Source organism: Panthera uncia, chromosome B1, assembly GCF_023721935.1.
Source record: "Panthera uncia isolate 11264 chromosome B1, Puncia_PCG_1.0, whole genome shotgun sequence".
NCBI lineage: Eukaryota > Metazoa > Chordata > Mammalia > Carnivora > Felidae > Panthera > Panthera uncia.
In genome coordinates, this window is record NC_064811.1 from 20,031,863 (window position 1) to 20,059,837 (window position 27,975).

Consider the following 27,975-nt stretch of genomic DNA (forward strand, 5'->3'; position numbering starts at 1 on the left):
CCCTTTCCAATGTTTTTGAAATTTTGATCTATTAGCTCCTTGTTGGGAGTGATAGGAAGTGTGAGCGGTTTGCTCTGTGCCCTACATCAAAGCCCACCGTTACTGGGGGGAGGCTTGTCGGGATGAATGTCCAAGTGAGGCTGTTCCTGTCTGCCCCTGAGATAATGTCCGCAGCCCACATGCCCAGGGACAGAGGTGTGGCTGAGCTCAATGAATAGGTGCCAAGGGTTCCCAACACCAGGTGTTCTGCTTTGGAGGTCACTCTGAGGAAAGGTGCTGGCTGATCACTATCTCCAAGGGCTGGCTTTGAAGTCTGGGACGCACTTAGCAAAACCATTGTCCCTCTAATAAAAACAGCCTGGGCTGATTTGATTTCCATGTCCACTCTCCAAGCAGTATGTCCTGACCCTTGGACTGATGTGCCCAGCATCTGAGCTGTGGAGTAGTGACCTCAGGGCCCCAAGGTTCCAGATGAGACTAATCAAATCTTCCCACTCAATCTTGTCCCAACACCGGATGTTCCCAGTGAAAACTACAATGATTGATATGGACTAAGTACTCATGTGCACATCAGGTACCATGCTGTGTGCTGTAAATAGTTGAGCTCACTTACTCTGATAGGGACCATTATTCCCATTTTATACAGGAGCAAATGAAGGCAGGCAAAGCAAGGGTTAAAACAGGGAACTGAGTTTAAGTGGTTTGGCCCAGAGTTAGCGTGTGTAGCCACTGACTTCTCAGCCCCAGGGAGAGCCCTGCTCAGTAGCTTCTAGGAAGCAGCACTCCTGACATCTTCCCCCTGATGGAGGAGAGAGGTCTTGGCTTGGGGATGAAACCAGCCTAGTTCCTATGGGTCCTTCTACTCTCCCTTCGTGCGCAGTAAAACTTTTCCTCCACTGTAAAACAGGACCATGCGGTGGAGGGAAGGGCCTGGGATTTGGAATAAGATCGAAGTTTGATCCCTGCTTAGCAAATCCCGAGTAATCCTATGCCATGCCCCCTAACCCTTCCAGAAGTCTCAGCTTAAATGGAAGCCGCTGTACCCGTGGGAAGGTGTGCGTGTGGGCTTTGGAGAATGACTGCCCGCCCATAACCCCGCAGCTCTTAAGGATAAGCGTGACCATGGGCTCTCCCTGGGACAGGTGTGGAAGGAGAAAGATGTGTGGTGGTTTCACAAGGAACACACAGGGCAGGGCAGCCGGTGAAATAAGGGACACGGTCTGCTAGAGCTGGACGAGCTGGCAGGGGTGCCCTTCTGGAGAGAAGAGCAGCCCCTCTCCCCATGCTCAGCCGGGCTAATCCAGCCCCATCCCTTGGCCGACGACGCAGGGCTCCAGCTGCAGTGGTTTTAACTGCAGAGTCCAGGCTTCTGGGGCAGAAAGCACACCAACGCCTGATAAGGCCAAACAATCCCGGCTTTGTTTTGGAAGGATTTGTCCCTGAGTTTCCAGTTGGCTTTTATCTGTGTCTCAGCGTCTCTGACCTCTTCAGCCTCACAGGCGCTAAACTGTCTTGGGGAGGAGAGAATGGGGATGGGGGGGGAGCCGGGCTGGTCCCCCACTTGGCCCGGTGTCTCGTGGGAGGGCGCGCAGGGCGCGCAGGGCGCGGGACGGGCGGTGCCTTTGGGGCTCGGGGACCGTGTGGGGATCTCCCGAAGCAGCCGGGGCCGCCTGTCTTCCCTCCGCAGCCGGCGAAGTCACGATGGGCTCATTAAGTCGGCAGGTAGGCAGTGCCCCGGCGGCGGCGGCAGGCGGTCCTGGAATGTGCGAGGGGCGTGATGACAGCAGCTGCCGCCGGGTCTTTGCGCAACACCTTCGCTATATATACCCCAGCGGCTGAACTCTACCTGGTTCCTCCTTGGGTCCATTACCTGCGCTGGGAGCGCTGGTGAGTACCGCCGCCGGGGCGAGGGCTCTTCCTTCTCCCCTCTCGCTCTCCAAAGAAGCTTCATTTACTTTTAATTCACTTAATTCTTTTAGACATCCCTCGATGTTGACCTCAAGGAGCTTGGCTGGCTTTGGACTGCGGAAGACAAAAAAATAAACCTTCTCTAAACTTTCAGATTATATTTTTTTCGATGCTGCTGCCGTGGCTGTTATTACAATTCCCATGACTACACTGTTTACCCCTGGCCATGTTATTAATGAGCCACTGTTGGGGGTTCTGAAACTGTGGATGTTCTGGCATTCGTAGGTCAGGGAGGAAAGACAGGGGAATAAGAGGGGCCACATAGGGACTGGGACGACTGGGCTCTCTTTTTTGGTCACGAACTAGCTGTGTGACCTAAAGCAGGTTGCTGTGAGCCCCTGGGCCTCAGTTTACCCCTCTTTGTAAGAGGGGGAAGGGAACCCTCCCACAGGCTTTCCTGCGCTGAAAATTCTAGGTGTGCGTGGCTGTCCAGTAACGCAGTGCCCACGAGTGTGACTTCCACGTGCTGCCATTCTTGTTTGCCGAGTTATTTATCTAAAGTGACTGCAGGGTACAGTCTAGTTTGCTGGTGGGGGTCCGCACAGGGCTGGTCTTTCAGCTTGCCCCGGGGGGAACAGAGTCAGAGGGTACCAGGTGAGCAGTCGGGGGGGGGGGGGGGGAGGGGTGGCAAGGAAATGTGCTCGGGGGGGGGGGGGGTGGGAGCACCCAGCATCTCCAGGCCAGAGAGGGGGTGGCACATGGAATGGGCTTACATTCAGTCCTCAGATCCCCAGAGGCAGTTGCCTGCGGTGGGTAGCTGGCACGGAGCTGGAGAGAGTTAGAAGCACTCATTTTCCATAAGGAGATGGCAGCTGTCTGAACCGTGTCGATTTCCTGGAGGCAGCTTGTGGATTTCTGCACTTAGAATCCCCTCTCCCTCCCTGTTTCTATTCACAAGTGATTTCTGTGTTCGCCCTGCTTGCGACAGTCCTGTTTGTCTTGCTTCCCCCTCTCCCGAGCCGGAGTTTTTTAAGTTGTTCTGGGCCCGGTGTTCTTGAAAAAGTGCCTCATAGGAACAACGATTGTTTCTGGTTGGTAGGAGTGTTTGAATCTCTCTGCTTCTGCCAGCCAACCAGCTGATAAGGATCTCTGTTTTTGTAACTTTGGGGACTGGTGGTAAGAAGATCGTGCTTGTACAAGGTTTGGATGTTTAACAAATTGCCCCCTCCAAAGTCCACCCCCAAATCACTCAACCGTCTCATTGAAACAAGTCCCCCTTGGTGGGAGGACGGATGTCTGGATTAGAGCTGTTAGGCACAAAGCTGACATATAAATAGCCTGAATTCAGTTTAATGAAGAAAATAGCTTCTTGGGATCAGTGATTTGGAATAAACTTTTAATACCATTTTTTGCCACCTTCCTCCCGGCCTTCCCTCCTTCTCCCCACCCTCTCCTGCCCACCCAACCACCACTCTAGAGACAGAATGGCAACATCAGCAGGAAGTAGTCAGGATATCCCACTGAACTTAAAAATACACAAGAGTGTAAAAAGAAGGCTGCAAACAGACTGCAATATGTCCAAAGTGTTTTTGTGAATTGGCTCTTTTAACCACCCAACACGATGCAAAATAATTGATATAGATATAAGTTAACTGCAGGATTTAATTTTAAAATATAATAACTGTAAATTAAAAGTGCACCATGAGGGTGTGGTTTGGTAATATGGCCCTAGTTTAAAGAGAGAGTAAAATGTCTTTTTAAAAGACTGTCAGTACATATAGTCAAAAGTCTAAACTGAAGCCACTCATCAATGCAAAACCCAGGCCAACTGCTTTTGTGTCCTGCCCCGCGTGCCCCCTTCCTGCCATTGCCATGTCCTTGGGGGGATTAGTTTGCCTTGTGGTGGTTGAAGGAAGATGGAAAATTAAGTAGCCCTCTTGGGGTTAATTCCCCTCTTGGGAATTTTTGAAGTCTTGGGCATTCTTTCAGAGTAGGAAAAGATTTCTTACGCGTCTTGAACTTCGGCATCAGACTACCCGAGTTCGAATTGTTTCTGAAGGTGCAGTGTCTTTATAACTTGAAGCCATGAATTACTTTGTGCCTTGGTTTCCTCCGCGGTAGGATTAGTACTGAGGCATGAATACTGAAAAGTAAATTCACAGAAATAAAGTGCTTGTGAGGTTAAACGGGTTAATTTGTGTCCGGGGCTCGATTAGTACCTGATTCGAAATGCTCAAGAGCCATTTGGGTGGCGCCTGTGTGCCAAACACTGTCGTGCGTGCTGGGGCCGCACAGGTCATCCTCCCTGGGCCCAGGAGGCCAGAACGTGTGCCTGTCCCCCGCCTCCTCTGCCCCCATCGTCAGATGGCTGCTGCTGTTCAGAGTACAGGTGGCCCCGGCACAGGTCCTGGTTGGAGAAGCTCAAACAATGCAGAGCGTAAGGGTTGGGCGACCGCCAGGTGCCCTACATTTTCCTGTTCCCGGGTCTGAGAAGAGCTGAGAAGTCTCCTCTCGTTGGCCTATAAGAGTTCCTGCTGGCGTGGGATACACATATGGATGCAGGAAGTCGAGCCAAAAGGGTTATTGACATAGCCGGGTCAGTTGTAGGGATGAGTGGAGGGGAGCAAGGAAGCAAATGTGTGATCATAGCCACGAACCTCATACCTAGGCATTAAAAAAAAAAAATCTTTGTGGGTGTTAGTACCAAACGGTCAAAATGGATGACTTTATCCTTTCTTCTCTGCTTTTTTCTGGCAGGTGGCAAGAGTGTGCCGGAGTGCGCCCTTGGGAAGGTGGGGAGAGGGAACAGTAGGTCAGAGGATGCTCTTGGGGAGAATGCCTATGGAGGGACTCAAAGGCCCCGAAGGCCTCTGCTGATCCCCAAAGCCCCTTTCTGGAGAAGCAAGTTCCAAACAGGCCAGTGTGTGGCTGCCACTGGGAAAGTGGCGTCAGATTCGGGTTGGGGCCTCTGTCCGGCTCATTCAGTGTCTGCCTCTCCTGCTTAGCTGAGACTCCTAAAAAGGCCTGACATATGCCAAATCCAAATCTCTGGTATGCCAGAGCCTTTGTGGGAACCGGGTAGCCTGTCATCACGGTGTTCTTGGCTGGTGCTTCTAGCTGCTTGAGTGAGTCTGCAGACCCCTGCAGAGGGACAAGCCCCGCCAGCTCTCCCAGAAGCCGCTAGAGTTCCCACTGAGCCTGGACCGGGTGGGGCCCCGTGGCCCCTTGGTTTCCATGCTGCTTTGATGGGGCCCAGAGGATTCCTCCTCCCTCTGTCTCGGCGTCTGGCCGAAAGGTCTATGGAAGGGCCCCCAGCTTTGGAACTAGCATTTCTGGGTTCAAATCCTGACTCCGTCTACAGGTAGCTGTGGGACTTCGTTAATTTCTCTGGGTCTCAGTTTCTTTGTAAACCGGAAAGAACTTCTGTAAACTGGAAAGAACTTCGTTGCTGTAAAATTTAATGAAGTCACGGATCCCATAGGGCACTCCCCTCAAGACACACACACATACACACACACACACACACACACACACACATGCACACACGTTAGTGCCTTTCTCTCCTGTGCTTTGGGTTCCTTTAGCGCACAAATATTTACAGAGAATCCCCGGCTGTGCTGAGCGCTGAGATAAGGAACTGGTGGTCTAGGGCACAGTGGAGTTTGGGCTGTGCATTGTTTGCGATGCAATTCATTCCACAAAATTCTGTGTGCTTACTCTGCCAGGCACTCTGCGCGGGGCCTCACCTTTGCTCATCAGTCACACCACCACAGATGAGTGAGGGAGATGGTATTATCCCCACTTTTGAGATGTTGAAACTGAGGTTCGGGGGCACGCGCTGTGTGGTTCTCTCTCGGCGCTGTGTGTCAGGGGCTATGATGTCAGCAGCCTTGGAAGATCCAGGGGTCTCGAGGAGCACCTGAGCATCTGCCCGGGGCCGATCATGGGGAGTTTGCTCCGAGTCATCCCTTTACTCCAGATCCGTGGGGTCCACCTGCACAAGAGCTGGGGCTCTGCTGCCTGGGAAGGCCAGGCGAGCGGGGCCTGTGTACCCACGCTGCTGAGGACAGTGACTGTGTCCCAGGTGCCCTGCATTTCCCCACTTCCCAGGTCCTGAGAGGAGCAGCCGGAGCTGTGGGGGTGGAGAGGGCCAGGAGGGGAGTGGCCGGCAGTTGCAGTGTGCTCCGGGCTTGACCAGATGGCTCTCCTGGCTGCCTGCCCCGGGGCTCGCTCAGTACCTGAGCCTGCTTTTCTTACCTGCCAGGGGTCTAGCACAGTGAACTTCCCCCAACGATGGTGGAGCACATGCACGTACCAGAAAATGAAGTATTGCATGAGGAGAAGTAATTGCTTCATCAGGGAAGTGTTTGTAAAGAGGGCATGGGCTTGGCCACATGGCTGGACTTGGAATAGGGAAGAAAGGACTTCCAAGAAGGAGGAGTGGAGACATTCCATAGAAATGTTCTTTTGCTATCGGTGGTACTGACAGTGCAATGAGGGCCTGCAGGTGAGTGAAGCCAGCACTGGCCTCACACAGAGTAAGTATTCAAGACAGTTTAGCGCATTGGGCTCCCCGCCACGATATGCTATTCCTTTCTGCTCGGGTCAGTGCAAACGAGCGTCCTCCTGTTCTATTGCCGGCAGTGTCCTAAGCCACCTGCACATCGGCCCACGGAAGCGTCCGTTTCTGTACTTGCTACATACTTTGTGTTCACTCCAGGCAATTATCCCGATCAGCCAGAGAAATCCAGTCACCGAAAACATAATTTGAATAGGCAAACAATCACCCTTCTTACACCTTACTGCTGATGAGAGCCCAAGTGGGGCTGTTGTGACATTGAGGGCGCAGTTTCTTGGTACACTTGCCCCATCTAACAGATCTTGTCCAACCCAACCTGCTTATCACGAGGAGGGGCAGCCACTCATTAGTAAGATTCGGGCTTGATTTGTTTCCTAGGCGTGGGTCCAGTTCATTCCTTCAGCAAACCCCGTATGTTGACTCTTCCCTTCACAAATACGAAGGGCCTACTAGGTATAGTCTACTGAGCGTTGGGAGGAAACGCATAATATACGGGTCTTGCCCTCTAAAACTTAAATTCCAGTTGTCCGTGACTAGCCCAGAGCAACCCACCGCGAGCTCAAACTTCATGTAAGTCTTGCACTCTATGCTACACGTCCCTGCTTGTTTTAGTGTGATAGCTGAAAACCGCACAGGGTTTACGATGTGTCAAATGCCATTCTGAGAACTTTTAAAACATAACGCGCTTCATCATAAGAATTCTTCGTCCGGGGTATTATCTCAGTTTGACATGTAGGGGAAACAGAGGAGCAAAGGAATTAGCCCAAAGTCACACAGCAGATGGCTTGGCTGAGACTTGAACCCAGGCAGGTGGGATCGAAGGTCTGGTCTCTTAACCTGTAGACCGGTGGTTCTCAGCCCCCAAGGGATATCTGTTAATGTCTGGAGACGTTTTTGGTTGTCAAAACTAAGGGGGAGGGGGTGCTCCTGGCACGTAGTGAGTAGAGACCAGGGATCTTGCTAAATATCCTACAATGCGCAGGACAACTCACCCAACAAAGCATTATCTGGCCCCAAATGTCAACAGTGCCAAGGCTGAGAAACAATGTGCTCCGTGTAAATATCACCTCTCCAGCGTAAATCATCTACCAGTCACTCTATTTAACGTCCCCTCTCCCCAGTTAGGTGAGTGAAATCAGTGCTCCAGGAAAATAAGTTTATGTCCTGACCAAGGATGTTGTAAATAAGGGTCCCAACCTCACTGACGGGTTGAGCTGTGTTTAAAAACCGTCTCTGTCCCTCCCCTGCTGGGTGAGTTTGCACAAGTTGCTTCGTCTCTTGGCACTCCAGGTTTTTCTATCTGCCAGTGGGGATGAGCATGACCCCTTTCCTGCATAAAGATTGAATCAGATAATATGTGTCAGGGCCCAGCACAGCACCTGGCATCTCGCTGGTGCTCATTAAATGGTAGTTATTGTTATTAGGGTCAATTACACCATATGTGGTGGAGTGCCGGGTGCATATGTGCTGTATGTCGGGCGCGTGGGCAAGGGCGGATCAGAGAGGCCTGCGGAACTGTGGCAGGGGAGGAGAGAGGACCCGGGGGGGCCCACAGATGAGAAGTGGGTCTTCTGGGGGGGGGGGGGTGCTACCTAGGCAAGAGCAGAGGGGCTGGGTTGGGGGGCTGTGGGAGATGACCTTGCGGTTCTTGGCGGATGGTAGCAGGAATGACAAACAGCAAACTTCCACGGAGGGGAGCGTCCGGGGTGATGGGGAAGTAAGTTGGACTTCAGTCGGGGTGAGGTCGAAGCGTGGACTGCCATTAAGCGGCCTGTGGCAGTGACGACGGAAGGTTGATGTTCCAAGGCAGGGGGAATGCTTTTGTGCCAATACCTGGGCGGCAGGTGCTCCCAAGACCCAGTTCATGGAGCCCTCGCTTCCTCCCAGGACGCTGCATGCGGAAGTGAGGCACTGGCTTCTGCCACTCGGGTCTTAAGGCATCTTCTCCATTTGCCCGGCAACGGGCCTTTAATCAGATACGTTGCACTTCTGATGTTATTATTACATGACTCATCCCTTCTAGGAGTGTTCCAGTCATGTTGTAGTTGAGGCAAACACAGATTCTGGAGTCAGAGACTCTCAAGTCGCACTGCGGCCTTGGGCCGAGTGGCTTTACCCCTCTGAAATGCTTTGGTTTTCTCATCTGTAAAATGGGGAGAACACTAACCCCTCAGGGTTGCTCAGAGGAGGAACACGAACCAATTGGACAGGTTACTGTTCCAAGCATTTTGCAGAAGTTAACTCATGGAAGCTGTCTAACAACCCAATGGGCTATATAGACTGTTATAAACTCGATTCTACATATGGGAAACTGAGGCACAAAGCAGTCGCGTGATTTGCTCAGGTCTCAGTGTATCTGGGGCAGAGCTGAAGTTTGGTTCTGAGCCTCTGTGCTATCTATGTAAGGTACCCAGCCTCGTGCCTGACTGAAATTAAGAGCTCCCAGATTGTTCGTTTCTTTCCCCCAACACACTGTGGCTACGGATCCCTGCATTGGAAGAGTCACCAGGTAGACATTTGAGCTTACTCCCCCAAACCCATAGGCCTGGCCTTGTCTTTTCTTTTTAACCTCCGTGCTGTTTCCAAGCCGAGCCCGTTCACCTGCATGGTGGCCTTGAGTTGAACTTGGGGCTGTCCCAGGCCAGCCTTGGTCTCCTCCCCAACCGCTCAGCTCTGCCCCACCTCCCCTGCCTGGGCCCCAACCTTGTAGCTGCCTCCCAGCACACCCTGAGAAGGGGCCCCCCCAAATCCAACACACCTTGAGCAGCAGGCTTTGCCCCACCTTTGACTGTCAGCTATAAGAAGGCTTTTCATTGAGCCCGAGGGAGGAGTCCAGCCTGTGACAGGCATAGCAACTCCAGGAGGCCGGACCCTAGAAGCAGCCCCGCTCCCAGAAGCCAACGGAGTGGCTTACAGAGAACACGCAGCCCTAGAGCAGCTGCCAGAAAAGGCTGACCTGGGCTCAAGGCTCTACCACTTGGGGCCTTGGGCAAGTTACTTAGCCTCCTTATGCCTCAGTGTTTTCATCTGTATAATGGGAGAATAACAACAACCCCCTGCAAGGTTTGAGCACAGCCTGGCTTACTAAATACTGGCTCTCGCTGGCCAGGCAGGCCCCGGCATCCTGCTCAGAAAGCACGTGAGGCCTGTTGTGTGCCAGGCCCTGTGCTGGATGCTTGTTAAGTTGAAATGAAAGGCATGGCTTGTACTTTGATGGAAGCCAATGACTGCAGGATGTCCCCTGTGATCATGGGTTCTGCAGTTGCCTGGGCAAAGTCAAGAAATTCCTTAGGCTAAACAAACCGACGAAAAGCCCTTCGTGATGGGGACACAGAATCAGCTTAAGTCCTAGCTTTCCAGGTACGCCTAACAGTCACAACACTGGGTATCCCTGAACCATCTTACGTTGTGGGTCTGGGGTGGGGCTACAGCTCTTAAAAGAATTTTGGAAATCTCATAGAGTAGAAAAATAAGCCACCCACAATCCCATCCCCCACTGTGAATCCCATGGGACATTTCCAGAGCCCGTGAGAGCGTGCCGTGAGTAGGGCAAAAAACAGTGCCTTTTATTCACAATTTATCTAAGGCATTGCTTCTGATTCTTTTTTTAAGGTTTATTTATTTTGGGAGAGACAGAGAGAGAGTGAGTCGGGGAGGGACAGAGACGGAATCCCAAGCAGGCTCTGTGCTGTCAGTGTGGAGCTGACGCAGGGCTTGAACTCACGAACCGTGAGATCATGACCTGCGTGGAGATCGGGAGTCAGCCACTTAACCGGCCGAGCCACCCCGGTGCCCCTTTTCTAATTCTTTATAAGCTTTTTTAATGGCGTGCTATTGCATTGCGTGGATGTACCATGGCTAGTACGACAATTTTCCTATTTTTCCTATTCAACGCTTTAAGCGACAGCGTGGCAACATCTTCTCTGGTTTGCGTCCCATTCATTCCATCAGCCACCACTTACTGGGCATTGTCAGTGTGCCAGGCATAGCTGCAGACCCTAAGGATGCCATGTTGAACCAGGCAAAGCCTCTTTTTTTGGGTAGAGCTTGCATTTCGGTAGGCAGGAAGTAGATCCATTTAAGAAAATTAGGAAAGGGGGAAAGAAGAAAAATAGGAAAGGAGTTAGATTGACACGGATTCTGGGAAAACCTCTTCAAAGAAGTGATCAGAACAGGGAGGTACTTTGGATTTTCTGAGAGAAAACGTTCCTAGCTACTGGATTCCTAGAAGTGAAATGACTGGGTCAGAGATGTATTGAAAATGTAAAGGACTTTAGACGTGTTGCCGGTGGTTTTCCACCAGTCCTCATCTCACTGCAGTCTCTCCAGCACAGCATATTATACTTACAAGTATTTTTTTCTGCTGATTTGATAGTTGAAATTTATCTCACTGTTCTAATTTGCATATCTGGGGTTGTTAATGAGGCCCAATTCTTTGCACTATTTTAGCCACTTGTATTTTCCTCTTCTGTGAATTGTTTGTACGGCACTAACGTGTGTCAACGGACAAGCACCACAAGGAGGGGACTTCCAAGTGTGTCAAGAGCCACACTTTCTCTCTGTGTAACCAAGAAAGGCTTTGTTGAAACAATGGCTTATGAGGAAGTGTCTACCAAAGGTTAGAAAGCATGTGGCTCTGACAAAGGGTCATTAAGCCGGGCGGCCTGGCATAGGAATAATAGCTACCATTTGGCGGATGGCTGCTTGGTTCCAGGAACTTTCTGGGGGTCACTGTCAATCTCATAACCCTGCACACATAACCTGAACTTGTCCACATTTTATAGATGGGGAAACATTGATGCCTTTATGCTCAGAGGTATAAAAGGACTTGCCTAAGCACACAGCCGCTGATAAGTGGCACAACTGGGATTCGAACTAGCTTCATTGTGTCATGCTGCCCACAGAAGACTGGGTGGTAGGTAAAGCAGGCAGAACGTGTGTTAGCATTTACGTATACGTTAAGTCCGCTGTGTGAGGTTTGGTGCGGATGTGCAGTCTAGAATAAAAGCAGGAGGGAACCATTGGAGGACCGAGAGGACGTGGCGTGCCGTGAGTTGATGAAGAGGGGTGGCTTTGCACCCCCTTTCTGACTACAGGAGAGAGTCAAGACAGAGGCTGAGCCAGAAGGAAGTTGGAGACATCAAAGGAAGTTCGGTGGACAGACTTGAAGCTAGAATGGAAACAAAACACTGTAAGAAGTGGTTTGATTTAGTGACAGCCTGGGTGAGCGGTTGAGGGAGACCCAGAGGAGGAATATGGCACGGAAGAGCCCCCCCCCCCTTGGAAGGTAGATTCTCTCCCGAATCTCTGCAACCTCTGGTTCTTCCCGTCATAGCACCTGAGTGGGCCTCCCTTCAGTGGCTGCTTCTTTAAGCTCTGTTTTCCGTCTGCAGATCATGGCTCCCTGGCCTGAGCTGGAAAATGCCCAGCCCGACCCCAATAAATACATGGAAGGGGACACTAGCCAGCAGTCCGCCACACCCGGGAAAGGCAAGGACACTAGCCAAAGTAAGTGCCGATCATCCCGCCCCAGACTGGCCTCCTGTGGCTCGGGTCTGACCCTCATTCCTCATGGCCTCTGTTGCTTGTTTGAGTAGATGACAGCGGGACCCCAGTCACCAAGATCGAGCTTCTGCCATCCTATTCCACCGTGGCACTGATAGAGGAACCCACAGCAGTGGAAGACCCCTGGGACCTGCCCGAGCTCCGGGACACGGGGATCAAGTGGTCAGGTGAAAGCAGGCAGGAGGGACTTCCCATGCGTGAGGGATTGGGTTCACTGCCTCCACAGGATCATCTCCTTTGTGTTACCCTCTTCCGTTCCATCGCTCTGAGGTCTTTCTTTCTTTTTATTAATTTTTAAATGTTTATTTTTGAGAGGGAGAGAGAGAGAGAGAGAGAGCGAGCACGAGTGGGAGAGGGGCAGAGAGAGAGAGGGAGACACAGAATCCCAAGCAGGCTCCAGGCTCTGAGCTGTCAGCACAGAGCCTGAAGCGGGGCTCGAACTCACAAACCCCAAGATCATGGTCTGAGCCGAAGTCGGAGGCTGAACCGCCTGAGCCACCCAGCACCCCTCTGATGCCTCTCAGAAAAAGGTCCTGGCTAGGGATACCGCCGGCAGTCTTGGAGGCTTGGAGTCAAAGCGTAATGCGATAATTGGGGGATCTTTTGTTCTCTCATGCATTCAACAAATGTGCCAGCATGGGGGTAGTAACCAGGCCGGACGCCATGCTGCTCCTTATAACCCACTGTGTGCTGACTGGTCCCAGGGACTGTGCTGTGGGTACAGCATTGAATAGACGAGACCCCTGCTCTGAGAGCCCCTGGATGGAGGGCTCTCCTCACCTAAATGTGGGCATCGAGGAGGGCTTCCAGAAGACAGAATATACAGCCAGGACGGCTGGCGTGCCAACAAATGCTGCATTTCTTTTCCGGGTGCAGGGTGTAAGGTCTGTCTGCAGATCAGACAGCTGGGAGGGAGGAGGTGAGAACCACTATAAAATCGAGCAGAGAAAATAGCATCCAAGGACATAACATTCCAGGATGTATGAGCGCCCAAGCCCTCCCCAAATGGAGGCTGTGATTGCTACCTTGTGGCCACATTTTAGAAAATAGTCTGTGCTGTTTTGAAGGTGCTTAGGAGAGCCATTATCTCTGACCCCGCACTTAGCAGGTGTCAGGTGCCCTTAACTGCCTCCCTCAGCGACACTGCTTCAGCTGAGCATGGAGTCTGGTTTGCCTGTCAGTGCCCCAGACCACACCAAACCCCTCCTCCCTGAAGCCAGTCCTTTAGAGACGCTTCACCACAGATTTCAACTAAATGGACTAGAGTGGTAATTGCTTTGAAAACTCTAGTCACGGATACATCCCATCTCTAAGCCTTGCCATACATAAGAGCTTACAGCCACCTGGTGATGGGGGGCGGGGTGGGGGGGAGGGTTGGTGGGGGAGGGGAGATGAGCGCTCTGAGCTCATTGCCAAACTTCTCAGAGTTTCGGGCACTAAAAGCCTGTGTCCTTTCTCCCTTACCCCAGAGAGAGACACCAAAGGGAAGATTCTCTGTGTCTTCCAAGGAATTGGGAAATTTATTTTGCTTCTGGCATTTCTCTACTTCTTCGTGTGCTCGCTGGATGTCCTCAGCAGTGCCTTCCAGCTGGTTGGAGGTATGGATGAAAGGGACAGAGATCCGGGGTGGGGTATTTTCATGCAGTTTGGTTCAGATGGTCACAAGTCAGCAAGCCCTCTCCAGCTGCAGCCTCCCGGCGTGTTTTAGGACAGAAGGCCACCGCACACCTTCTCGTGAAGTCATGCCCCCGTTTTACAGAAGAGAAAACTGAGGTCTTTAAAGGAGCTATGGCTGGCTAAGATGGCTTAGGCCGGCAGCCCAGGCTGGGGCCATTTCCAAGAGGTCAGCTTCCTGTGTTTGTCCACCGACCCTAGGCAGGAAGCTGTTTGATATAAGGACTTATCTAAGGGATCCCTGCTGTCTTTGGGCCTCCCGACCTGCAGAGATTATTAGATAAGAATGTTCTCAAGCTAAAGCAACTATAGAAAATCAGGGCTGGGCCTTTGTTGGGAGAAGGACAAGGTTCCCAGAGCTGGTGGATCCTTATCCTTAGCAGTTGCCTACATGTCTTGCAGGACTGAGAGTAGCTAAGCAGTGTGAGGGGGTCCCAGAAGTTAAATCACCACGTGCTTGGCCACCTGTGCTCCCCTGATGGGTGACAACAGTGATAGCCAGCACTTTGAATGCCTCCTGAAGTCCTAAACGTTTCTTCCCCAAACCCTTCCCATTTATGGAGAGCACTCAAAGTTGAAAGAGGTCAGCACTTAGTTTCACAGCCTTGAGTTGGCATGGTGGGATCCAAACTCGGATCCCAGAGACACAGAAGACCATGGATTTCTATTCCCCTGGGTGCCTTCTTGGGAACTCATCGTTGTGACCTGGGAGAATTGGGAGAGGGGGCACTTGTGAGGGTGTATGAAGGGCAGACTGACTTCCTGGAAGCCACCCCCAGGAATCCCAGCGTAAGCAAGGGATTTTGCTCTCCAAGTGTCTCAGATGAATTGCTTCCACCCTCTTGGGCCTTGGTCATCTTCAGTGAATGGGTTGGGGAATGGATTGATGGTCTCAGGCATCTGAGGCTAGGCTGGACCTAGAGAATGGGGGTTGGGTAGGATTGATAGAGAAGAATGAGAATATCCATTCTTGGGGGGGAAATTTTCTGAGTCAGGAATATATCCCCAGAGACAGGAATTAACGCATCTGGAGACTCACCAACACCTATTGGGCCAAGTGCGGAATTGAGGCCAGGTTGGCGGTCAGAGAAGGCTGGGGGAGGGCTTGCTGATGAAGGAGTAGTGGTAGTATGGAGGCTGTAGGGTGAAGGGACAAGAGGAACAAGGGGTGCGGCATGAGTGGGGAGCGAGGTCACAGAAGTGGAGACATGGCCCCAGGGCAGCACTGGGAAGAAGCACGTGGCAGATGCACTGGGAAGATCCCAGGGGTACCAGCTGGGCTGGAGGCTGGCCTCCCTGACCCACAGCCAGCTGGTCGTGGCTGGAGATGAGATGTCTGTGTATTCAGTTGCCCACCTAACTTTCCATCTGGTGGCTGTGGGCTTGTTTTTCAGGAAAGGTGGCCGGGCAGTTTTTCAGCAACAACTCTATTATGTCCAACCCCGTGGCTGGGCTGGTGATCGGAGTGCTGGTGACTGTCCTTGTGCAGAGTTCCAGCACCTCCTCGTCCATCATCGTCAGCATGGTGGCCTCCTCGTGTGAGTCCAGGCACCCGTGGGCCCAGACATTCCACGCATTTCCCTGCCCGGCTGAGGAACCCAGGATTTACTCTGAATGTGTCCAGGCTTGTCACCATTGTCTTCCTATCTTGTGCAGCTGTGATGTGCTCTGCTTTATCCCAGGCAGTCTCCTGTTTCTATTGCCATGGCTGGGTCTGAAAATCGTCCCCGATGCTTGAAGACCCAGCTCTGAATTCTCTAGAACTGTGTTGCCCAGTCCATCAGGCACTAGCCACGTGGCTATTTAATTTTATTTAACCTTAATTTATTTTCACTTAACATATAAAAATTAGTTGCTTGGTTGCGCTGACTGTATTTCAGGGGATCAATAGTCACACGTGGCCTGTGGCTGCCATATTGGGCCACGTATCTACATGGTCCTTTCAAGAACATTTCCATCACTGCTCAGTACTAAGAATAAATTATAAATAAATCCACACATTGGCTTGGGGACAACCAAGCTTGGGAAGCTGGCATTCCAAACATGAACCTGCTGATATTTGCTCTGGCTGAATCAGGACAGATACTCCGAGGGCGACCAAATTGAACAGATTAATTTTCAGTACAAACCAGCATGTTAGCAAAGTTAACTAGAACTTTCTTGGGCTAAATTAGAAAAAGATAGTCTTTAAAATTACTTTCACATGTTAGAACACTGTGGCAGTGTACTAATTTTGTTAGAGAAATTATACTGCTGGGAATTTGCCATAATAAATACGCAAGTCCTTACACATTGTTTCCTGTTCTCCCGTAAGCTGGCCTTGCATCTGTAATATGGAGGACAGAGAAATTTAGAAAGGCACTTTGAAACTGGAATCCACAGAAGGGCTTCTTCATGGAGCGTGTGGATTCCCTGAAATTATGTGCCGGGACTTTTTGCTTGGTACATGTGCATATTTCTGTGGTGGGCTATCCTAGCTTGAATCAGATTCATAGCCTGGTGCAGACCCCAAAATGGGTTAGGAGATGCTGCTTTGTTACTTACCAGCTTGAATGAGGTCTGCCTGCCTTGGGCCACATCGGGAACATGGCCAGGCTGCCTTCCTAAACTTGCCAACTCTCACCAACTTTCTCTTTTCCACCCCCCAGTGCTGACTGTGCGTGCCGCCATCCCCATCATCATGGGGGCCAACATTGGGACCTCAGTCACCAACACCATTGTGGCGCTCATGCAGGCAGGAGACCGGAGTGAGTTCAGAAGGTAGGAGGCCCAGAATCAGCCTTTGCTGCCATGAGGCTCATCGGTTTCGGCCAGGTTGTCATAACTACCTTAAACTAGCCAATGAGAACCTTCTGGTCATTCCTAGAGCAGTTTGAAGTAGCCATTGTGGAGTACAGCTGGGGGTTGGAATCACATACTTACCAGTTGATTTAACTCAGCTCCCTGGTATGCAAAGCCAGGATAATTGTGTCTATCACCACTGTTGTCCAAAGGAGTAAACCCAGCCAAACAGGTAAATGCTTAGCAAGGTACCTGGCACATAACCAGAGCTCCCTAAATGCAAGCCCTAGCTAGAAGCTTACTTGCTGTGTGGTGTAGTTAAAACAAGGCCAGTTAGGATAGGATTTACCATCCCGCTTAGTCAGAAATAATTATAACCTCCTAAAGCTTCCTCTTTGGGTGAGCTCAACCCCAGTTACCTTTCCTTTGTTCTTCACTTGCCGGTAAAAGGCAAACTGTAGCTTTTGTGGATGCATAAGATCTGAAAACGGGACAGGTTAAAACAGGCAAAGGTTAATGTGAAAATTAACCACGTTCTCTGGCCTGTCTTCTAACTGATGGGCTTTTCCCAGAAGTTCATAAAATAGAGAAGGCAGTTTGTCTGCATGATGTAATCACCATGTGGGTCAGGCAGACAGCATTAAACAGGCTGGCTGGGGAGTCAGCAAATGTCATCCCTCTTCTGTGGGTGAACTGGCAGGTGGCAGAGGGCCTCAGAGCTGCTCATTTCCACTCAGACATGGCTAACCTTCCTTGGTCCCTGATGAAATGTCCTGAGGTTTGCAATAATAATACACATGATCCAGGGGGAAGGTTGTTAATTTGATCTTCTCAAGAAGCTGAGTAGACTTTCTTTGCCTCATTTTATTAATATAGAAGCACAAAGAGGTTAAGTAACTTCACCCAGGGGCGTAGCTTGGACTCAATCTAGGTTTCTTCCAGATTCTGGGTTCTTTTCACTGCTACCTGTGAAATATAAACATGATCTATGAAAGTGCCTGCACATAGCAGTATATAGCTCACCCCTTGTTCAGATTATTTAAATAGATTGCTTTCAGTCACATCTTTGGAGATGTGTATCATTCTTTCCTGGTGATTTGGAATACCTCCTTAGATTTCTAGGAAAATAATGACTATATCCAACCCCTATAAGGCTCCTAAAACATTTTGCCAAACTACTAAGAAATATTTACATCACTTTACATCAGAAGTGTATGAAGATGTCTTAAATTACTCTCTTTAGGAAGAATAAGTTACTTTAAAAAACATTGGCTAATATCATAGGTGAAAATTTGTACTTGCAAGTAAATAAATTATAAATAAGTTTCCTTAACTGTAGTGAAGTGAAGTTAAGCATTTTCTCCACAAGTATATTAGCTTCTATCCATGTCCCTTTGGGTTTTAGGTGTTTTTTGACATGCAGATGTTTTTTTTAAATTATTTTAATTTTTTTAGGATCACCTGGGAACTTTTTTAAAGTTTATTTATTTTGAGAGAGAGAGAGAGAGAGAGAGAGAGAGAGAGAGAGAGCAAGCGCTCCAGCAAGGGAGGGTCAGAGAGAGAGAGAGGGAGAGAGAGAGAATCCCAAGCAGGTTCCACACTGTCAGCTCAGAGCCCGACTCGGGGCTTGAACTCACAAGCCATGAGCCGAAACTAAGAGTCTGACACTTAACCGACTGAGCCACCCAAGAACCCCATGCAGATGTGTTTTGAAGAAAAATCTTTTTCATTGAGCAAAAAAGAAATCTCAAGTGTCATAGTGTGGAGATAGGATGGAATTCAGGAGAAACTGCAAACCTTATCAGATATAAACTGTGGTGTATATTGGCCTTGTTTTCTGTGCAGGTTGTTCAGATGTTTTATCAGAGTCCCGAGATCTTAACACAAAAAGTTAAGAATTCAGTTCTGGGGTTTGATTACCATCAGACTACTGGCCTCCACCTTTCCAAAGGAAGGTTGTCTTCAGTGTGCATGATTCAAAAGTAGCCTTGATTCAATTCTTCCAAACAGTGGTCCTTGAGCTAATTATTGTAGCCATAACCTGTCTACCTCCCTTTTGCTCAGCAGAAAGAACTGAGTGCTGTCTGGCTTGGTGGGAAAGGCTCTGCTGGGCAGTGGGAGACAAGGGTCCTGGACCCAACACCCATGCAGTGGTCTTCAGTCAATTCCCCTCTGTTTGGTGGCCCCCAACTTCCTCAGCTATCAAATGGGGATATTAATCCCACCCACTTGGGCATTGCTGTGAGCATGTAAATGAGATTGTACACGTGTGGGCATAGATAGGTGACTCCCTTGCAGCCAATGCAATCAATGACCAGCCTAGACTGGTGCCCACTTGCTTGTTGACCAATCTTACTGTTGGCTTGGGGTGGGATTACCTTCTTATAGGGCTTTTGCGGGGGCTACTGTCCATGACTTCTTCAACTGGCTCTCTGTGTTGGTGCTCTTGCCCCTGGAGGCAGCTACCCATTACCTGGAGATCCTGACCAACTTGGTGGTAGAGACCTTTAACTTCAAGAATGGAGAAGACGCCCCGGCACTTCTGAAAGTTATCACAGATCCCTTCACGAAACTCATTATCCAGGTAACCCATCTTCCTTCAGAGAGGGAAAGGAAGGAGCTAACTCCTTCCCCTTTCCCCCCACACCCCACCCAACTGGGAAGAGATGGTGAAAGATGATGGTCTATAAACACTGTTCTTTGGTTGCCTTTGAAAAAGGCCAAGGGAGGCAAGACTTCAGGGACACCTGATAGAGCAATTGGCTTTTTTTTGTTTCCTTGGCTTCAACATGTGTCCTCTTTATTGGGGTGGGAGCAAGGGAATGGCAAGTGCTTCTCAAGACTCAAAGACTTCATTGGATGCTTGGAGCCATTGTATTCCCCCCACTGACCTCAGCATCCTTGGGCTCACTAATAAAATATTATCCTGCCTGTAGCCAAAGAAGAAGGTTACTGTCTTTCCTTCCATCTCAGCCCTCTGCTCACTAGGGTCTGTCCATATTATTGAAATAAATGAAAAAAGGTTTTGGGGTTCTTACCTTAGGTAGAATGGGTCAACTTGGACCTTGTCCTTTATTACCTTTATCTTCTGGTTTTTACTATCACTCAATGACTATCTACTGCATGCTTCCTAGTTACCAGCCCATTGTTTATACAATCATTTGTTTATTTGTCAAGCACCTGCTAAGTAACATCCAGGTGCTGTGCTCCATCCTGGGAGTACAGATGGAGTGAGTCCTGACTCACTCCTGCAGGAGCTCCCAGTTGGGTTCAAGTTCTCGAAGCCCCTTAACAGCACCTCCTACGGTCCATCCCTCATCAGTGCTGAGGACGTGCTGACTCTCTCCTGTCTGTTGCTTTCCTCAGCTGGATAAGAAAGTTATCAACCAAATTGCAATGAATGATGAAGCAGCCAAAAACAAGAGTCTGATCAAGATTTGGTGTGAAACTTTTACCAACGTGGTAAGTTTCTAAGAATGTTGCTGGGTTGGCAGACTCCAGCATCCGTGCCTTAAGCAAAACCTTTAATTCATTGTGGGCAAATGAAAGGTACAGAGAAGGAAAAATTGGCCCGTGAGCCAATTAAGAAATTAAGAAAGCAAGTCTCTGAATGCCAGATGGACAGACAATGCAGTAGGACAGACTGACCCCATTTTGCTTCATTCCGCACCATGGATATGTTATTCCTGGCTCGTTATTTTCATGCCTCTTGGCTCACCTCTGGCTGCCTGTGTTCCCATTTATGGAGAGACCTGTGGAAACAGTGCATTACCCTTACAGACACACACATTCATGCGTGTCTCCCTCCTACTTGCCACATTGCCTGCCAGTGCCACCAAAAGTGAGTATTATGGACTATGCATCCCATTTCCCAATGTTTGTCATCCAGACTCAGATGAATGTCACTGTCCCCTCGCCTGAGAACTGCACCTCCCCTTCCCTTTGTTGGTCGGACGGTTCCTACACCTGGACCATCAAGAACGTGACCTACAAGGAGAACATTGCCAAGTGTGAGTGGAACTCGAAAGAACATCAGCCCAGCAGGTTGGGCTGTCTGGGGGTTGCAGTTGGCATTCATTATCTGTGTGAGGCTCAGTAAGTGAGGGAAAGAAGGGCACTAGGATTCACAGAGCACTGGTATCATACCCAGTACTGAGTATGAACTTTCACAGCAGAGGAACAGGTGCTATGCCCAAGGTCCCCCGGTAAGGGGAGGAAGTAGGACTTGAAGCCCAGCTTCTCTGGCAGTTCCATACTGCATCAGAACTCGTCAACAGATTCCAGAGTGCTCCCTCCATATGCTTTGGTATCCCTTGGGCTCCAGGGAGATGCCAGCCATATTTGCAGGAGATGCGGGTCCCACACAGAACAGAACAAATGCATTCACCCTGAAGCCACGAGTCCCTGCTATACGGCAGGCCCCATTCAAGGGCCTGGAGCTATAGCACTAAACAATGCAGTGAGCCTACATGATGCTCCCTGTCTTTAAGAAGCTAGACTGTTGCCCCAGGAATCTCTTCCAGCCCAGACATCCTTAACTCTGCTAACTATTCTTTATATAGCCATGTGTGTATTTCTGCTTCTCTTCATCCTCTCCATACCACCCACATTAATTCTGAGCAGAAAATAGTCAAGTGTGGTTTACCTCACAGAATCAATGAGTTTGCCACCTCCCATGTTCTAGGTGCTTTTCATCCATCAACAAAACCATATAATCATGGGACCACACAGGGACTTCTAAAAAACAAGGAGGTTTATAATTAGCAATAGTTCCTACTCTGACTTACCCATCCTATGCCACTTGGCTCCTCAAACTCTTCGTTGTAAGTATCCTCAATATCGTGAGTAAAACACAGCCTGGGATTTAGAGGTAGAAGGAAGCCCCTGACTAGCTCTGTGACTGTAATGATTTCACATCATCATGTTCTAGCTTCGTGAGGTCCCACTGGCCAAAACATAGCCTCAGGCTTACACTTAGCTGCAAGGGAAGCTGGGAAGTGTGGTCTTTATTCCGGGTTGCAATACGTCGAGCTAACAACCAAGATTCTGTTACTGTGATACAGAAAGATGTTGGGGAATGAATAACAGTCTGTGGCCTTGGGGGGAGGGGCACCCATTTTCCTCCTAACAAGGGCTTTCCATTGTCTCTTCAGGCCAGCACATCTTTGTGAATTCCAGCCTCCCAGATGTTGCTGTTGGCATAATCCTGCTGTTAGCCTCCCTGCTGGTCCTCTGTGGCTGCCTGATCATGATCGTCAAGCTCCTGGGCTCCGTGCTCCGGGGACAGGTAGCCGTTGTCATCAAGAAGACCCTCAACACTGGTAGGCACACTGCCCCTCATTCTGGGCTTTCTAGGGTGTGGCATCACTGTGGCCATCCCGGGGCGGGGGGGCTCCTTTATATTTTTATTTAGCAATGGCCTCTTGTTAAATAAACTCCTGCATGGAGTTTCTCTCTTGGGTCTGACAAGCTGAAGAAGTTAAGATGCCTTTGCCCTTGAAATCTCCCTTGGTGTCTTGGGTGGAGGCTGGGGACAAGCCTCTATCACATAGTTGCAAGGTCCTGAGGAAGAGCCGGCTTAAATGCAGCGATCTGTGAGATAGGCCTTCCTTCCTGGCAGGTTTCCTATGCCCAGGACTCTCGGGTCTTGTCAGGATCCCATAGGAAAAGGGTAACAGATGCCCTCCCTGCTCCCTACTTCTCTCCACTCTTGGGAAGAAAATGTGGGTCTGGATAATACATCAGCATCTTGAGGCAGCCGGTTCTCTTGCTGATGGCATCCTGGCCACCGGGAGGGCGCAAAGCTGAGGACGTTGCCTCCCCATGAAACCTCAGGGAAATGGGGCCGAGGACGGTCTGCCTCGCAGGGTTGTCACAAGGTTGTCATGCGGCCGAGCTGGGTGACTCTGGGTGCCTGCTGGACGTGCAGGTCTTGATCCTGTGCCGAGGGACCGGTGTGTGGGACTTCTGAGCCGCGGCACGGCCTCCAGGCCATGCCACAAAGGTGGAGGATCCGCAGCCTGGGGGAGACCAGGACAGGCAGAAGGAAGGAGGCTCAAATGCTTTGTGGGAGGAAGGTGGTTGTTTGGGCGGTGTCTTAGTTCTGCTGCTCTAACAAATTATCCTAGACTGGGGTGGCTTAAACAAGAGACATTTATATCTCACAGTCCTGGGGGCGGGGAAGTCCGGCGTTAGGATGCCAGCATAGTTGGGCTTTGGTGACGTCCCACTCCCTGATTTTCAGGTGGCCGCTGTGCCCTCACACGGAAAGAGTACAGAGGAAACATGCTCCCTCTTCTTGTGTAAGGGCACTGAGCGTCATTCACGAGGACTCCACCCTGATGATCTAATTACCTCCCAAAGGCTCCCGTTCCTAATACACTCACACTGGGGGTTTCGGTTTCAACATTAATTTGGGGGAAACAAGACATCCACTCCATAACATGTGGGTTCGGCATTTCTACTTCTGGATTTCAGTGAATATGTCTTTGTTTGTTTGTTTCTGTGACACATGCCAACATCCTTGGTTCCACCATCCGAATATGCGAGGTGAAAGGATTCCGAAAATCCAGTTTGTAATTTCCGACCGTGGTGTGGGGTGAGGAGGCTAGCTCAGACCATCCCCTCCCCCCACCCCAGGTCCTGTGGAGGTGCCAGCTGGGCCTCCAGCCCCTGCCTTCTGTAGCAGACCTGTGACAGATCTCTTTTCCTTCTGTCTTCTAGATTTTCCCTTTCCTTTTGCCTGGCTGACTGGCTACCTGGCCATCCTTGTGGGGGCAGGTATGACCTTCATCGTGCAGAGCAGCTCTGTGTTCACATCTGCTATGACCCCACTGATTGGTGAGTTTCTCCCTGGCTTTTCCCCTATTACCGTCTCCCATCATCCCCTGAGGCTGATACTATAGTTTTTGTATTTTCCTGCCAGGTATTGGTGTGATCACCATTGAGAGGGCATATCCACTCACGCTGGGGTCCAACATCGGCACCACCACCACCGCCATTCTGGCCGCCTTAGCCAGCCCAGGCAATACTCTCAGGAGCTCACTGCAGGTTAGGAAATGTTCTGTGGGGCAGGGGCTCTGGTGAGATGCAGCCCCATTCGTGGTCTTGCAAGCAGACGGTTTGTGAACAAGAGCCAAGTTTTTCTCTGTGTTCAAAACTGTGATGTGAGGAGAAGCCACAGGAAGACAGATCTGAGAAGTGTCTCTCTGTTCCTGAGAGAGGCAGTGAGAGACCCCCATCACTGGTGCTTGTTAAACAGAGGCGCGGTAACCACTTTGATGGAGATGGAAAGAGTATTCAAGGAGCATAGAGACACCACTTCCCATCTCCTCGCCCCCCTCTTGGGGGACTCTGCCTGGATATTAGGAGGTGACCTCTGTTCTGGACCTGGAATCGAGAAGAATCAGGAGGACCTGCCTTGCCCAGATCGACTAAGTGATCTTGGGCAAGAAGACCTTTGGCATTTGAATTCTTGTCCCACCTTTACACGCTAAATGACCTTAGACAGGTGACCTGAACTTTGAACATCAATTCCCTCATCTGAAAACTGTGAACCAGATCTCACTAGGATGATTCTAAGGATCTGATGAGGCTCTGTCTAAAGCCAGGCTGTCCAACGGAAATCTGAGTGTAGAATATAAATTTGAGCCACCCACGTAATTTGAAATTTTTAGTGGCCGCATTTTTAAAAAGTAAAACGGGGAGATCAATTTTAATAATATATTTGATTTAACTCCTTATCATTTCACATGTAATTGATTTAAAAATTGGTGATGTTTTATATTTTTTGATTAAGATTTTGAAATCAACTCTGTATTTCACACTTACAGCACATCTCAACGTGGGCGAGCCACATCTCCAGTGCTCATTTGCCACACGTGGCTGGTGGCTAACGTATTGGACAGGCAGGTCCAAAGCCCCTAGCGTGATGCCTGGGCACACAGGAAAATGGCCAAGTGTGTGTGGCCTCTGGAGCCAGGCTACTTGGGTTTGAATCCCACGTCTACCACCTCTTACCTGTGTGACTTTGGGAAGAGTCAAAGCTCTTCCTCAATCGCCTCCTCCATCAAATAGAGATAATGATGATTTACCATGTCATAGGCTATTTTTTTGAGGATTGTGGTAATCCACATCAAGTGCTTAGAACGGTTGCCTCCTACATTTAGGAGGCACTAAAATCAGCTGCTGGTGCTATTATTTTTATTAACTGTAATCATCTCTCTCCCCTCCATAGAATGGGGCCATTGAGCCAAGGAAGCCAGCTCTCCAGCAAGCCTCTCCTTTGGCCGCACCAGCTCTTACCTGCTCAGCTGGAAACAGCAGGGTCAAGACCTTGGGTAGCGGCAGGCATATTAATGAAGTTCATTATTAGATTTGGCCTTCAGGAGTTTAGGTCCTGAAAACTGATTCATTTGGTCACCTCCCTTGCGCTCCCCCGACACACACACACACACACACACACACACACACGCGCGCGCGTGCGCGCGCGTGCGCGCGCGGTCCTCAGGTAATGCCGGCCTCTTTCTGAATAGCCCTGTGAAGACAGGGAAGACCCCTGACTCAGGATGGCTGCTAGATGACCCTTCCCCCCCCCCCCGACTCCACCGTGCACCACACTCATGCACCTGTCCAAACTCTTGTGTTTCAGATCGCCCTGTGCCACTTTTTCTTCAACATCTCGGGCATCCTGCTGTGGTACCCAATCCCATTCACCCGCCTGCCCATCCGCCTGGCCAAGGGGCTGGGCAACATCTCTGCCGAGTACCGCTGGTTTGCCATCTTCTACCTGATCTTCTTCTTCTTCCTGACCCCGCTGGCCGTGTTTGGCCTCTCGCTGGCGGGCTGGCCGGTGCTGGTGGGCGTGGGGGCGCCCATCATCCTCGTGATCCTCCTGGTGGTGGTCCTCAGGTTCCTGCAGTCCCGCTACCCGCGCATCCTGCCCAGAAAGCTCCAGAGCTGGGACTTCCTGCCGCTGTGGATGCACTCGCTGAAGCCCTGGGACGAACTGATCTTCCTGCTCACTGGCTGTTGCCAGACGCGCTGCTGCTTCTGCTGCCGGGTCTGCTGCCGCGCCTGCTGCCTGCTGTGCGGCTGCCCGGCCTGCTGCCGCTGCAGCGGGTGCTGCCGGATCCTGGAGGAGGAGCAGGATACGCCCATCAAGGCCCCCAAGGCCTTTGATAACATGGCCATGAGCACAGAGGCCCAGGACGGGGTCCCCAGGTCTCAGGTGGATGGCCCGGACACAGAGGTCACCTCCAGCAGCACAGCCTTGTAGGGGCTTCCCGGAGGTGGGAAGGGGGGCCACCTCCCCGCTGGCTCTGCAGGCCCTTCTCTGCCTGGCTGGGACGCCTTCCCTGCTGAGAAGTGGAGTTGACATCAGCCCCCACCCTGACCCCCTTTGTCCCGGTGTATCAGCCCGCACAGTGGCTTCATCTCAGTCCGCCCCCCTCCCGCCCTCCCCACCGCACCCGCCTCCCCCCAAACTGGGCTCCCGCTCGCGGGAACTGGCAGAGCAACCCCAAAAGACGATGAAAGACAATGGCTGGAGACGGTCACACTCACCCACCCCCTGCAACAGCAGGGTGGGTCCACACGACCTACTTTCAGACTCAAACCATCTTCTTCCAAAGGAAGAGCCTCGAGGGAAGGGATTGACGGAAGGTTCTCAAAGATGCCTATGTTAAGTGTATGTTATTGCGATAAAGCTCAGACAGCTCTCTCTTTTACCAAAGACTTGCTTCAACCAAGATCAGCCGCCCCCGGGGGTCCTTGCCCCAGACCGGACCCATTTGGAGGGGGAAATAGTGTCATTGTTTGGAGACTTGAAGACCACAGGGGTGGGTCTTTCCCCTTCGCGGAGCTCCCCAAACTCCTTGTTAGGGGGACCTCACCTGGGCAGTTCTGGCCGATCTGAGCTTCCCTGCTGTGTCCTTGTCCGAGTTTTCAGGGCGGGAGCCGCATCTGAGCTATCGAGAGAGAGGTTCGGGGTGCACTTTCGCCCACCTGTTGGCTCCCCCTTTCTGAGAAGAGACTGTTCTGTTCCTGAACCGAGCAGTTGGAGGATGAGCCAGGGAATGGCGATACCTGGAGGGGCTGGGGTGGGGAGACAGTTTGTCTGCTAAAAGGACGTAGGGCTCTTCTTGATTTGGCTACTTTGGAAGCCAAATTGACAGTTGTGGCCAAAGCCTAGCGCCGCTCTCTTGGTCCGATAAAATCATCCCTGATGAGTCTTTTGGAGGAAGATAAGGCAGCCCCTCTGCGTCCCTGAGTCCATTCATCCATCCAAGCCAGAAACACTTTCCAAAACTTCTCTCACGTTCCCATAGATAGGTGAGCTTTGACTTTTCTGCCCTCTCTCCCTGCCTGTGGAGATCCCCACTTTTCTCAGAGGGCAGAAACCAGGGCGTGGCTGGACTTCCCACAGAACAGTGGTCATCAAGTAGAGGTAGAGGTCCGTGTGCGGCTGTGGGTCCAAGGGGTGTCCTCTCTCTTGCCTCTTCTCTGTGCCTTCCAGAGCGGCCTCTCGTGTTTATACCTCCTCCCTCTGCTGCTTCTCACCCTGAAACATCCCAGGCCACCCCGGAGAGGGAGAGAGCTTCAACGGAGTCTGGGGAAGGGGATTCAGTGCAGCCACACTCCAAGACCCGGTTCGCCCCCGTCTTGGCTTATCCTTCTCTTAGCAGGTTGGGATACCAGACTGAGCCCTCCCCTGACCCTTACCCGTGTAGATACTGGTTCCGAGACAGAACCATTTATACTCTATATTTATAGTCGCACAGGTGCACAGCATTTTTCATAAGTTATATAGGTAGTAGTGTGATTTGTGTTTTATAGTGCTCTCACTGGGAAATGAGGCCGGGTTCTACTATGAAATATAAAGAAAGAGCACCTTTGTATATTTTGTACCGCCGTCTTTTCAACGTGTTTCTGTAGCTGCGCCCATGCCACACCCCCTGTAAATATGTAAGTTAAACCTGGGCAGGGCTGTGGCCCTCTTTGCACACCGATTTTTTTTTTTTTAATTGGATCCTTGTACCAGCCTTGATTTGTATTTTTTTTTTTTTTACTGGTTGTGGGAAGAGAGCAATAAAGGAGACAATCAAACCCCAAAGGAGTGCGCTGTTTTCAATTACAGAGAAACAGAGGCTTCCTGGATCTAGTTCCTGAAAATGTGGGGTCTCTTTCCTCAGTTAACATCACTACCCACCTCCCCATCACCAGGTAATTTGTAGGGTCCCTTGTTCAAGAAGCAGAGGGAAAGTGCCATTATAAGGTACTAAATATAAAGCTTTCCTTCAGTGGTCTCTCTCTTGACTTAGGGCTTTTAAAAAATGTTGCTGTGTAGTGCTATTTTTTTTTCTTTTTGCAATTGCTTTATTTCACTTAGCATAATAATGCCCTCAAGTTCATCCATGTTGTAGCATATGTCAGAATTTCCTTCCCTTTTTTTTTTTTAATGTAATTTA

General features: G+C 50.5%; 1 protein-coding gene across 1 annotated transcript; it reads left to right on the forward strand.

Moving 5' to 3' along the window:
- Nucleotides 1–1,698: 1,698 nt before the first annotated feature.
- On the forward strand, nucleotides 1,699–27,620 carry SLC34A2 (solute carrier family 34 member 2). Its single transcript, XM_049631873.1, has 13 exons — nucleotides 1,699–1,887; nucleotides 11,881–11,995; nucleotides 12,085–12,219; nucleotides 13,522–13,650; nucleotides 15,121–15,264; nucleotides 16,375–16,486; nucleotides 18,896–19,091; nucleotides 19,874–19,969; nucleotides 20,397–20,517; nucleotides 21,661–21,828; nucleotides 23,231–23,347; nucleotides 23,433–23,557; nucleotides 25,158–27,620. Exons 2-13 carry the CDS (start codon nucleotides 11,884–11,886, stop codon nucleotides 25,782–25,784), a joined length of 2,082 nt encoding a protein of 693 aa, XP_049487830.1. The 5' UTR covers nucleotides 1,699–1,887; nucleotides 11,881–11,883; the 3' UTR covers nucleotides 25,785–27,620.
- The last annotated feature ends 355 nt before the right edge of the window (nucleotides 27,621–27,975 follow it).

Excerpts from the sequence above, each read along its gene's own strand:
- SLC34A2 (XM_049631873.1), top strand. The coding sequence starts at position 11,884 with ATGGCTCCCTGGCCTGAGCTGGAAAATGCCCAGCCCGACCCCAATAAA. Across the intron at positions 19,970-20,396 it reads GTGAAACTTTTACCAACGTG|ACTCAGATGAATGTCACTGT; the intron begins GTAAGTTTCTAA and ends TTTGTCATCCAG. Across the intron at positions 20,518-21,660 it reads CAAGGAGAACATTGCCAAGT|GCCAGCACATCTTTGTGAAT; the intron begins GTGAGTGGAACT and ends TTGTCTCTTCAG.